The sequence below is a fragment of the Tursiops truncatus genome, chromosome 5, assembly GCF_011762595.2.
Source record: "Tursiops truncatus isolate mTurTru1 chromosome 5, mTurTru1.mat.Y, whole genome shotgun sequence".
NCBI classification, from domain to species: domain Eukaryota; kingdom Metazoa; phylum Chordata; class Mammalia; order Artiodactyla; family Delphinidae; genus Tursiops; species Tursiops truncatus.
The window spans coordinates 112,157,477-112,170,771 of NC_047038.1; the positions used below are offsets into that span (position 1 = coordinate 112,157,477).

General features: G+C 46.2%; 1 protein-coding gene across 1 annotated transcript; it reads right to left on the reverse strand.

Annotated features, from left to right (window-relative positions):
• Nucleotides 1-11,274: 11,274 nt before the first annotated feature.
• On the reverse strand, nucleotides 11,275-12,944 carry POU4F2 (POU class 4 homeobox 2). The gene is made up of 2 exons (XM_033857490.2): nucleotides 12,660-12,944; nucleotides 11,275-12,216 (listed from the first exon to the last, which is right to left on the reverse strand). Exons 1-2 carry the CDS (start codon nucleotides 12,942-12,944, stop codon nucleotides 11,275-11,277), a joined length of 1,227 nt encoding a protein of 408 aa, XP_033713381.1.
• Between the last annotated feature and the right edge of the window lie 351 nt (nucleotides 12,945-13,295).

Consider the following 13,295-nt stretch of genomic DNA (forward strand, 5'->3'; position numbering starts at 1 on the left):
AAAGAGTTTGCGTAAGAGTGAATTTGCATAACCCGAAAACCCAGCAAACTCTAGCTTGTCAATGACCTGTTTATTATGAATTACAAACAAACAAAACCTCAGCCTTTCTGCTGCAGGAAATTCAAGCATTACTGCATCTCAGGGCAGTTTTCCCTGCCTTACACACACAATATAAATATGGATTTGGGGGGAGGGGGTCGGTTTTTCATAAGCAATTCGTGGGCAGTGTTAAAGTTAATACAGAAATCCTGCCTCAATAAGGGAGCTATTTCTACCAGTGACACCAGCTTCTAAGATTTCCTCATCCAAGCCATCTGAGAGCTAAGAGTAATGAGAAGAGCACAGGGGAGAGGAAAATGGAAGGGTGAGGGGTTGAGCAGTAAAGAGATTTCTCCTAGACTGATTAAATCATTTTATCTTGCAGTAACTGATACCTAATAGCCAGGAGTTAAATGGTGGAGAGTAAGATGCTTCTTACCATCATTACTGAGTTATGAAGTAGTTTTAAATTGGGGTACAATAAATACGATTGCTCTCATCTTCCATTAATCTGTCTACTCTTCCCTCTAACCCTCCTCCCCAATCACACACACTTCTAGGGCTAACAGGACATGCGGGAAACATCTGGACATTTCTTCTACCCACCAGTGTAAGATTCTGCAGCAATGGGAGCAAGAGCAGACTCAGCTTCCATTTCATCTGACAGCAACATCCAGCTCCCCTCTGTTTTCCACTGGCTGTTGGATGCTCTGTGGGATGGCAGAATTGGATGGTAAAAACTAACTTGGAAAAATAAAACTTAGAATTATGTGAATAGCAAAATTAATCACAAAACTGCAGAATTCTGATCTCACTGGGTTGGGAGAGGGAAAAGTGGCTGAGCTTTTCAGAATGCCAAGCGATGTTTGACACATTACAGCTTAGAGAGCTGGATTTGCTTCTTCTTCCACTTTTTCCTCCTGCCCAGAGTGGATAAATCATGTCACCTTTAGGGAATTTTGTGATTTTATTTACAGTGAATGAACTCATATTCTCAAGATTAATTCCCAGCTATGCAGGTACTTCCACTCCTCCTGGGGACACATAGAGGATACCTGACCAAATGGGGCCGCTCTGGCTCCCTGTGGTGTGTCCTTTCTATTTTATTATAGCTCTCTTTTCTCTTTTGGGCATCTACACTATCTAAGATAAGGAGACGGCAGATGTGATCACTCTGCATGTCTTCCTCTCCCCGGGGAAAAGTAGAGATCATCTCCTATTAACCACCCATCTCCCCCCATACTCCCTCTTTTTCTTTGTTCACCTTCCAAACTCTGAGTGAATCCCAGGGGGGATAAAAATAAGTCTTACTGAAAAAGAAAGCAGCATGAGGGGAAAAGAAATCAATGAAATGATTTAGGAAATGGAAGAACGGGCCCCCTCTGACAATACTGTAATTAAAAGCTCTCAGGGCTCCAAAGTGAAAAGTTGATGAAACAAAAGTGCAAGTTGCCAACTGATTCTTATCTAACCCATTTAGGACCATTTCGCGGAAGTTAGAGACTTAATTTAGGGACGTGAACTCCACGTCCTCAGAAACGACTTTCCTCTCAAAAGGAATCAGAAATCCTAGCTGGGCATCCAGGGTCTGGGTTCTCTTCCCCACTCACCACCCACCCCTAATCCCACCCCAAAGACCGAAGACTCTGGAGAAAGAGAAGAAAGCGGTTGCCCTCATCCTGGCTCCAGGTGAAGACGTGAGTGGCATTGTTAATTAGAACCTCGAAGATGGTGCCAAAATGACACTTACAACCGATGAGCCAGGCCGCGCTCTCCGCAAGCCACGCTGAAGTCCGGGAGAGCCCAGAGCCTGAAGCACTGAATCCTCCATCTAATTCTGGTTCCTCACCCCCGCTGAGCCCAGACACAGGCCCTGTCCTCATGCCCATCCGGGGAGTCACAGACCGCTTCCCTCTCGGAGCCAGAGGAGCTGCCCCAAAGACACCATGTTTGAGCTCCGTGTAAAGGCAGGATGGGTAGGAAGTACACCTGTGGCAAACAGAAGGTCAGAGCCTGTCGGTGCACCAAGAAGAGGCACGCATGGGGTCTGGAGCATCTTCCCAGGTGAATCGCGTGTCTTGGATAGACTAAGAAGGAGAGATTTTGAGTGAGTTTGAAAAGTTTCACCAAGGCATGCGGGCCCCAGGGAATGGCTCTGAGTGAACCTGTGTGTTGGTGTGTGAACGTCCAGCTACACGTGTGTTACTGGATGACAAGCAGTGAGGAAAATGCCCGCGTTGCAGTAGGGGATCTCCACTTCTCTTCCAGTCTGTGGCTTCAGGCCAAGCCTGCGGAGGCTCGGTGTACTCTGGCCAGAGGTGTGCCTCCCCCGCGCTGCAAAGTGATTTGGTTCACCTAGGATTGGAGCAGAAAAGATGACTATTCCGGGCAAGGGTCAGGGGCCTTCCTGTGAAATCTTCCCTTACCTATGTGGGCCCTGGACTGCTGTTGAATTTGGAGCATAAGGTGACTGCCCCCCACACACAGGATTACCGCCTTCTGCCACCTTCACCTCCAACACCTTACACAACCAGGCCAAGAACTCCCCAAGCCAAGGGCCTGCTCTGTCCCCAGAAATCAGGGAGCCTCCACTTCTTTTAACCAAAATGCACAAAGAGGCAGACTGCCATTTAGCAAAGCCCTGGGGGCCCACTGGGAAAGCCGGACACTCTGGCCCTGTGTGTATTAACCCTCCATCTCCTGGTGAGTCCACCAACCTCTGAGTCACACAGGCCTTCTGAAAATGCAGTCACTGTCCCAGCCACTTGTGCAGAGGGTGTTGATTTATGTCTTCCAATCACTTACAAACCCATCAATTACTTGTTCGATTGTTTTAAACCAAATCCTACCGATTAACAGGACGACTTTGGCATCTTACAAGTATTCCAGAAGCCAGTTGGCTTCTTTCAAAAATATTGGACGCATACTTCTCATTTTCTTGTAGCCTCAAATTATTTAGGGAAACCTGGAAGCTAAAAGAGAACCCGCCCATCAAAAACAACAAGAACAACAACGACAACAAAAAACTCACCAATAGACACACATAAGACTTTGAATGTGCTCCCAAGGTCCAGAAAATGGGAGGGTTATGGGGAAAGAGGAACAAATGTGTTTATGAAAAATTATAACAAAATTTGAAGAACCACGACTCAGACCCTAGGGGAGGGTTAGGGGGCGCAACCTTCCGTTGGCTACTGCAAAGTCAGGGGATGGGGGAGGGCTCTTGCTTTCCTCCGAGTGACAGCTGGAGTAATGGCTGCAGACCCAGTGCTGGGGCGGGGGGTGGTGAGGCTGGGCGGGGGCAGTAATTACTAGCCAGGCTCACCCGCCTGCCTACTTTAGAGCGAATGCGTTCCTTTTGCGCGTCCAGCTGCGCGCTCGGCTAGCTGCTCGGCCTCGGGGCATCCTGGAGCCTGAATCGCTGGGAGAGCAAGGGTGAGTGCTAGAGAACTTTAAATCGAGGTTCCGAAAAAGCTTCTGAAGTAGAATGTCCCCAAGGTCTCAGCCTTGCAGAGCTGTGGAGTAAAAGAAGGCTGAGCAGAGACTGCTCCGCGCCCAGCAGCCCTCCACCCCTCGGCCCGCATTAGGGACCCTGCAGACAGTGAGCGGCGGGGTCGGTGCTAAAGGGGGTAGCAGCCCGGCAAACAGTGACGCATCTGATCCGGCTGCACAGGACTGAAACCTTCCCACGCGGGTGGAAGGAAAAGCGAGGCCAGGTGCCAGCCTCATCCCACCACCTCTCCTCCCGGCCCACAAAGCTCAAATCCTCAGAAGGCGCAAGCACTCCCTTGGGCCCCGAACCTGAAGTTAAGTGTACACCGAGGGCTCCGCGCTGGGGAGGGCGGAGAGGAGGGGAGAGGGGTAGGGGCTAGGTTCTCCACCACCTCCCGCCGCCTCCCTCCCGCAGGCTGGAAGCCTCACGTAGTCTGGGATTTTTTCAGAATAATTGATGGGTCCAGTTCTCCAGAGCTTTCCCGGAGAGAGAGCGGCGGACCGCGCTAGAATTTAAATAGAAGTGATTAGTAAAATGCAAGGGGGCGAGGCGCCCGGGCCTCTCGTTCTCGCAGGTTCCTGGCTGCGCGCCCGGCAAGGCGCCTGCTTCCCGCAGGCTCTAGGGGCCACGCGGGGCCAGGGCAAGCTCGTCCGGCGCAGAGGGCGGCTCTGCTCCCCACCCCCTAAAGCTGTGGACTGTAACAGTCACCCCCTCCCAATCAGTTTCTCATCAACGTGCACCCGGAACTGGAGGAGAGGGGAATTGGGGCTGGCAGGCAACCCAAGGCCGGCGGGTGTAAGTGATGGTAAGCCAGCTGGTGGGTGCAAAGATCTTGATTCCTCTGCACCGCCAGAGCCGGTCAGGCAATCACGAGAGGAAAGTCTCTCGGTCGGTGATCACTGTTGCCGCGCCCCGGTTCTCACACGCACAGTTCCCTTTCGCTACCTCTGCCCTCACCGGTAGGTCCTCGCTCCAGGCTGCCGAGCCCGAGCAGCCAGGGTCGTGGAACTCAAGGCGCCCCTTCACTTACCCAAAGCTCTAAGAAGGTCCCCTCCACAAAGAAGTGACCTAGGCTGGGGAAAGCCTTCGCCTTCCCTCTCTCTCACATCCCTATCTCATCGATTTGTTCCTGAAAAGGGGGCTGTGCATTCTTATAACGTCTACAGCCAATTAATATTGCATTAACTCTATTAAAAAACAACAACAACAACAAAAGCACCAGAATTCTGCACCCTATCAAAGCCATCTATTATTCACGGAAATGTAATTGGAGACCTAAGATATGTGTGTTATAGGCCAATGGAGGAAAACAGAGTCGTGACAATATTTCAGAAAGGAAGGGGATCCGAGGGTATCTAATATTTAATTTCAAGTCTGTGGTTTTCTAATTCGAGATTAAAAGCAGTCACGTCTTTGAAGCCAGACAGTTGGTATAAATGTACAGTTAAAATATTCTATTCCACAGTCCCCAGACAGAGCTCTCTGCTCGTCCCAGGCTTCATTAAATTTTTATTATCATCCCAGACTAGAGCAGGGAATGAGTGGAAAGACTGTCCGTCTAATTGCAATTGATAAAAAAAAAAAAAGCTCTTAGATTTCCCCCCTCATTTTAATATATTAACAATAGTTTTCTTCATATGTCCAGTCTTTCCCAGCCCTGTGATACACACACTTTATCACAAAGATACGTTTTCCACTTTCCAACAGGCACCAGGCTTGACTGTCTTCTCTGCCCTTTGAGAAGGCCTAGGGGTGGGGTTGGAGTGGAGGGAAAAAAGGTAGTGGAGACTGGTTTCAGAAAGTGATGCTATACGGGGGGGAGGGGGGGAAGAAAAAAAGAGAAAAGGTGACATCAGTTCTTGAAGCATCTGGCAAAGATCAACGAGAGACAACATTTGCACTAAGCTGGTTCTTCCTGTAGCAAGATGAAAGCATATTGTTACCCAAACAAAACAAACAGATTATTAGACGAGGCTGCACTTTTCGACAGCCTTTCCACTGTGTGGGATGAAAGCAAAGAGTAATATTTTCATTTTCTTTCTTTCTTTCTCACTGCTGCCCCCAAACACACACACACACACGCACACACGCACACACACACAGACACCTCAAAACGTTTGTTCTTCTTGAGCCTTCTTCATATGCTACTAATCGGACTGTCACACCAGATGCCTCTGTGTGTGTGTGAGTGTGAGTATTCAGGAAGCCTGTCTCAACAAGGGTACTTCAAAAAAAAATGGAAACTGGTGTAAATATAGCGTTTCATCTCCAAGTAGAATAAAACCCACAGTTTGCTTTCTGAGCAGCTTCCTATTATCACATCGCCACTTAATTTTATTTCTATTCTCTCCAAGTTAAATAGAAAGACTGGCTCACAAGGGAGCTGCCATGTGCCTACAGACTGGGGATGTCAAGCAGAGAGACTCACTGTGCAAACTTAATTTCAATTCCCGAGGAGGATTTCACATTCCGGCTGGCTGTGACCCACAGTAATTAGCTGAGATAACTAATGATTACTTACTTATTCCTTGTAATTATCTGGATTTAATAATTCGCTGTGTAATTTATTAATTCGCTCATAATAGCCTTTCAGGACAGGGAATGGCTCCTTTAAAGGAGAAAAGCAGGGAAATTTTAGTGATTTTTTTTCACATTGTCATAAATCTGTCTCCTGACAAATGCAGACTTCAGGAATATTTCTATCATCATAACTATCTGGGAACCTTTGTCTTCCTTTTCGTCCTATCAGGACACCAATCCAACTTCTTTTTTTTTTTTTCTTCCTTCTGTTGCAGCCCCTCCCTCCAAGGCTAACTGAAAAGTAAAGTGTAGTTTTGAGTTCTAATGTGGACCATTTACCTAGAAACATAAATTGTTGTTGCCAAACAATTGAAAGGATGAATTTCTAAACTTACTGTTATGGCTTGCTTAGAAAAATTTGAGCTTCATCTTCCGAATAACATGTCTTTTAAGATCAAGTGAATTTTTTAATCCCTTTTCCACCATCTCCTCAAGAGCTTCCCCAACAGATAGATCAAAATGAATTGATTCATTTAAAGTTTAAAATAAAACATGTTACTCCCCAAATTCCAATTCTCTTGGCAAAAAGAGGTCCCAGAATCTGTTCTTGATAGTAAAAAAGACTTAGTTACATAATGTTATTTATTTTTTCGATACATTTTATAGAAGATAGGAGAGTGTTCCATTGAATGTAAAGCCCAGTTATTTCATTTGCTTTTTCATATTTTCATTATTTTTCCCCAAGCTGTGTATCAATGAAACTTGATCTATAAAGAATAGACCAACTGATTTAATGTCAAATTTCAAAAAAAAATTGCAGATAATAGTATTATCCAATTGGTGTAGAGAGTACTTAGCTATCAACCAGGCCGCAATGATCTTTGCTATTAGTCACTATTCCATTCCATTTTAGACTTAAATGATTACCCATTGAATCATTTGGATCATTTGCCTTTAAAGAAGTTAAAAGAAAATAAACTACATAATTCTGAAACGTCATATTGAGGAAGATTAGGTATGCAGCTAAGTCAATTCGTAAAATACCTTTTTCTGATAAAATAGTCATTGTGGACCTTTAGGGGAAAAAATTAGGAAAGGAGTCATAAATGCCAATGGATTTGATTGATATGACAAGGGTCTTCAGACACAATTTGCTATTTATCCATCTAAGTATTTTGAAAGCCAATACCAAATGGATATTTCTCAACAATTTATAAACAGACCCTTCTAGTCTTACCTTTAATTTCTTCTTTAAGACCAATCCTCTTCAAATCTCTTTGTTTTGGTATATCTCTGCAACTATCATTCACTTAAAAACTTTCAGAATATATTTCTTTTTAAAATTCTGCTTTTCTCATAAAACAAACACATTTAAGCAGGCTTAAATAATGGATATAATTTCCGTTTGGTAGGCAGGAAATTTTTTTTTTACCCTTGTGATAACATCAAGAAGATGAACTTAAAATGTGATAGTTGTAGAAGTCCAGGAACACAGGAGACAAAGAACAGTTGATGAATGAAGGGGGAAATATAGGTCTTCACTCTCAACTGTTGAAGTAAATGGATAGTTGCTTTCCTGTCACGTTCCTCACAAAAATCTCGGACAAACATGCATACATGCAAGCTATCACATATTTCAAAATGCACTAAAAAGAACACCTATTTTATTTCTATCCATGATATTTCTTAATTTCTACTACTTTTACAGTATTTCTCTCTTCATTTAAAGATGTTATATTTGTAGAAAGAAAACACAAGCACACCTGTCTTTCCCCTAACTGACTCCCCTTCCTCCTAACACATTTCCTGGACGCTTAGTTAACAGCAACATATGGGAAGGAGGAGGTGTTATTTACTGAAGATAATTTTTATTCTAGATCAGAAAGTCTGGTTTGCTATATATTCAAGCCATTTAATTCATTTTCCGCTCTCCAGAAAAAGTAAGCAAGCAGAAAGTTCTCTAACTGGCTAGAACTGTATGGTTAAACGTGTTGGAGCGAGACTGAGTCATGTGGTTACTATCCGTGGTGCTGAAACCAGTACCTAGTACAGTGAGGTTGGAGACTGGCTGTTTGAAAAGACTTTCAGGAAAACTGAATCTAATAGTGGGGGGTAAAGTGGAAGAAAGGACATTCAGCCTTCACAACACAGAAATAAAATTAAACTATCAATATCACTATATATGAAATTACAATTCTTTCTTTTAAATCTCCACAACTTTCTATATTTCCTTAGATATCTATGCAATGTATCTCATTATTTCTAAAGGGACATATGGATTTTGTTCTTTCAGGTGCCTTTTATTCAGTTATAGGGAAAGAAGTCCCTCCACCCATTATCCATCCAACTTTCAGAACTCTTTTTGTTACATCTGAAAGTCAAAATCAATTTTCCAACAACATTTCATTCCAACTTGAGCCACTATAACAATTTTCATTGACTCATGGGATGTTTCCTTACCTCATCCTCAAAATAAGAAATATTCCAAGACAGTTCCATATTAGAGAGGTAACAGCTCTGGTTAGCAGAATTACCCATGGAGGATGGCCTGATTCCTCTCTCTTGTTATACCTATAATTAATATGATGCTTTCATCATTAATAATGTAAATATCTAAACCAGAGCTTTCCTGAAAAAAAAAACTTTGAAAACTTAACATGTTGCCCAAATATTGTAGGAAGTCTGAAAATTATTAAAATTTGTGAGGAGGTTTTTTGAAAACTAGGATCAGAAAAAGAGAAGTCAGTGTATCAAATAGGCAAAATTTCTTTGTGTCAAACCACCAGTAGACAGACTTCCACCAACTCTGGTGTCTGGATGAGTCATAGAAAGGGGGCAAAATTTTGCTCCCTCTAACCACCCAGGATTTCTTGCAGAATGTGAGTTTCCTTAAAGGTCATAGCAATGGAGAGAGAGAGAGGGCGAGAGAAAGAGAGAGAGAGAGATGCTTTACTTCATATCCCAGTAACCTAGGTGCTTTGAGCTCTGGCTGTGGGGCACTGCTCTCCAGGAGTGGTGACTGAACTGAGAACTCTGGTGGGCCATCCCCTAGGTCTCAGCCAGGGTGTCCTACTCCACCAACCAGGCCTTGACACTTGCCACACCCAGTCTCCCAGTGCTGCTGAAAACCGAACTGAGTTCCTTTCTTTTACCCATGCAATACCTCTGCTCACAGAGATGCTCTTTGCAGAATTTTGCTGATCTGGAGAAATAACTTCAAGAGAGGTATTTGGAGCCCAATGTTGTGACCTCATCTGGGCAGAAAAGCAAAGCACCCTGTGAGATGAGCTCTGGCTATGAGAAGGCTATGATAGACCCTGTTCTTTTATACTTTCCTAGAGAAACACCCTCTACTAAATCCAAACCAGACTTTGGCAACAACCACTGCATTATAAAACGTTAAAATGTGTTTCTTCTTTTAAAAAATTCCCCCATCAAAATAATTCCCATGTAAATGATTTAAAACAACATCACATTTTAAAAGCCATTTAATTTCAATAGCATATTTTAATGAAAAAAAGCAGCATACTTTGCCAATAAAACATTAAAATCATCTCTTCAATGAAAGACAATCAAACAACACCAAAAATAACTTAATACATTACCATAGTAAATAAACCATCTATTAACAGAAACAAGAAACCAGGTCATATACAGAACTCAAGACTTCAGAGAGCCTTAAATGGAACAGCAATACAGCAAAATTTGTAAGAATATATCTATATGTGCATCATTTTGAATGAAGTATTTACAGTAGATAAGGTACCAGTCATCACGTACCTAATTTTTGTTGTTGTTGTTTCAAAAGAATTCTACCAAACAATGTGAATTTACAAGCAGTGCACTGTCTTTCTTATAGTTCAAATTTGTTTTCCTACAAACAAACCTCCAAAAGGAAAAACAGAAGGATTCTTGTAAGTGTTAAAATGTAGTCAACAGAGCAATTGAAAACTAGAAGACTGAAATACCTTGGTGAAATCTTAGAATCTGGAAGGGCAAACACCAAGTGACAAATGCACCTAAAGCTAGAAAACGATGCATCCTAGTCATGCTTCCAACTGCTTGACTTCTTCTCTTCCATTAGAGGTGTGTGTGTGTGTGTGTGTGTGTGTGTGTGTGTGTCTATGAGTGAGTGAGAGAGTGCCTGTGTAGCAGGGACAATGTGGGAATCCCCATTAAATATGTAACGAAGTAAACAATACTTTGGACAGTGAATCAGGTCTACACGATTAAGACATCCATTACTGAGTGTCGACTCACAAATCAGAACACTACCAGTAAAAACAAAGAAAAAGCAATCTTCATTCAAAGTGAGAATATACAAATGGGCCAAAAGGAACACAGTATAAGAGGAAAGCTGTAAAAATTCAGTAAACTCATCAAATAAAAAAATTTGTTAACTTCACTAGCCATACGTTCTCCCGTTTTTTAAGAGTAAATAAGCTTAATTAATTAGAATGTGCACAAATTAAGTTGCTAGAGAGATAAATTAATAATTTACAGAGGGTTGTTCAGCAATAATCTAATAATAGCTTTCAAGATCAGTGAACACAGCAGGCGCAACTCCTTCCTTAAGCATTAACACTTCAGAGAAGGAAGAAGGGGGTAAGAACCACAATAAAAATATATATATAATATACAGTGTAAATGCAGAAAATCTGCCATCTTTTTTTTAAAATTCAAAATACTTTAGAGATGTCTCTATCACATTAAGCATCAACTCTAGCTTAAAGTTTCAGTCCTGAATCAATTTCTATTTCTGAAAAATAGCTGCAAAGTGTACTTTTAAACTTGGAACAAGGGTGATGTCTTTAGGAATAAAAACAAATCTTACTTGCTCATTCTGGAAGCCTTTTAAAAGGCTGTCCCGTCTGCCTTCCTGCAAACAGCCGGCTCCAGACTTCCTCTGAAGAGGCCGAGGTGCCTTTTCCGGGTGGGGTGGGGTCGAAAGGGACAACTTTGCTACAACTTGACAAATCCCTTCTTTTGTTTTTCTTTCCCTTGAGAAATCGTTTCACATTCTCAACGGACGTAGGCTCAGTGACTTGCTCGTTCGCTCGCTCTCCAATCCTCGCTTTCTCCGGATTCACATTTAATGGAATTGTTTCTAGTCGCGAAAAGTGGGGGGGGGGGGGGGGGGGAGGAAAAAAAAGAGGCAGGAGAGAGAGGGAGGGAAAAGAGGAGATGAGGAGGGGCCTGTCCCTGGAGAGGCCGTGGGTCTCCTAAATGCCCGCGGAATATTTCATTCTTTTCTGTTTCTGCCTCTGGTTGCAGAACCAGACGCGCACCACGTTCTTCTTAAGGTCCAGCTTCTCAGCGATGGCGGCGATCTTCTCGGAAGAGGGCCGCGGCTGGATGGCGAAGTAGGCTTCGAGCGAGCGCTTCTCCGGCGCCGCGATGGACGTGCGCTTGCGCTTCTTCTCCGCGCCGTTGAAGAGCTCCGGCTTGGTGAGCTTCTCGCGGTGAGACTTCTCCGCCTCCTCTAGCCACGCTTGCAGGATGGGTTTGAGCGCGATCATATTGTTGTGAGACAACGTGAGGGACTCGAACCTGCAGATGGTGCTCTGGCTGAGCGAGCCCACGCCGGGGATCTTGAGGTTGGCCAGCGCGGAGCCCACATCGGCCTGGGTCACCCCTAGCTTGATGCGTCGCTGCTTGAAGCGCTCGGCGAACGCCTCCAGGTCCCGGGGGTCGGCGTCCACGTCGCTCATGCAGCCCATGTGTGAGGGCAGCCCGTGCGCGTGGGCCATGCTGAGAGCGGCTTGGTGCATGGGGTTCATGGTAGCCATGGGCGGCGCGTGAGCTGGAGTGGACACCACGGCACCGTCGGGGCCCGCCATGGCACCCAGCGCTAGCCCGGGACTCAGGTGCTCCAGCAATTCGCCCTCAAGCGCCTGATGAGGCTGATGGTGGTGATGGTGGTGGTGGTGGTGGTGGTGGTGCGTGCCCGCCAGCGCGGACGGGTGCGAGATGGGCACCGACGAAGAGGAGGCAGCCGACGTGCACGGGATGGTATTCATGGTGTGGTAGGTGGCGTCTGGCTTGAAGGGGCTGTGGTGGGGCGGGTGATGGTGGTGGCTCTTGCTCTGGGAGACGATGTCCACCGCCGCCAGAGCCTCGGCGCGGGCCAGCAGGCTCTCATCCAGCCCGCCGAATATATTGCTCTGCAATTGCAAGTAAAAGGCACACATCACTCTCAGCGGGGAATTGTGCGCACTCTCTCCGGAAGCTCCGGCCCAGAGCTCGACACCGCCGCCGCGCCTACAACATTCCCAGAACGTTAAAAATAAATTAAAATAATAATAATAACAATCCTGAAACTAGCAGGTGAGGAGGAGAGGAGGGAAGCCACGGAGAGAAGCCACGAGTGCACGAGGAGGAGGAAAGTGAGCCTGCAAACACAACACAACACAACACGCGCACAGGCAACATTCCAGGTCTTAAAAATTAATATGAAAGGAAAGACCCTCTGAATACATAAGAAAGGGGGGCGGAAATTGGTTGGAGGTGCGGGGTGATTTGCTGTGCAGACATGAAAAAAACATCAAGCAGATAAAGGGGGCTGTCAAAATGTGCCTTTAAGCGGTGATTATGCAGAAATACGCACCGGTGGGGTTGGAAGACATGCTCTCCGCATCGCCTCGGAGCCCCCGCCGCTGCCGCCGCTGCTGCCACTGCTGCTGGAGCTGCTGCTCCGGCCTCCACCGCCCCCGCCACTGCCGCCCCCGCCGCCAGCATTGCTCGAGCTGCTAGGAGAGCTGGCGGAGGGCGCCGCGGGTGCAGAGGACCCGGGCGAGGCGCTGTGCAATGCCGAGTACTTGGGCTCCACGTGCAGGCTGCCGCCGTGCGGCATGCTGAACGCCTGCTTGCTGTTCAGGGACATCATCATCATCTTCCCGGCCTGCCCGCGCGCTTGTATGTGGCTCACGCAACTGGCCCCGGTAGCCGGGACCCTCCGCAGAAGCGCTGGGCGAGAGCCGGAGAGGGGAAGGGCGATGCGGAGTTGCGCTCACTCGCCGCCGCTCGGAGCTCGGCGCGCCTTGACCCGGCTACGCGCTCCACCGCTGGCTACGAGGTCAGTCTGCGCTGTTGCTGGGCTCCGCTTGGCGCTGGCTGCAGACCTGGGCATGCGAAACTGCCCCGCGCTTCGCGGCCGCCGAGTTATACTCCCCTCTCCCCGCGCCTGCCCCCTCACCCCCGCCTCCCTCCCTCCCTCCCTCCCGCGCGCCCCCGCCCTCCCCTG

What these genes read in the sequence shown, in the direction of transcription:
- POU4F2 (XM_033857490.2), bottom strand. Translation starts at nt 12,944, where the DNA reads ATGATGATGATGTCCCTGAACAGCAAGCAGGCGTTCAGCATGCCGCAC. An exon ending in CATGTCTTCCAACCCCACCG is followed by an intron (nt 12,217 to 12,659) that starts GTGCGTATTTCT and finishes TTGCAATTGCAG; the next exon opens with AGCAATATATTCGGCGGGCT.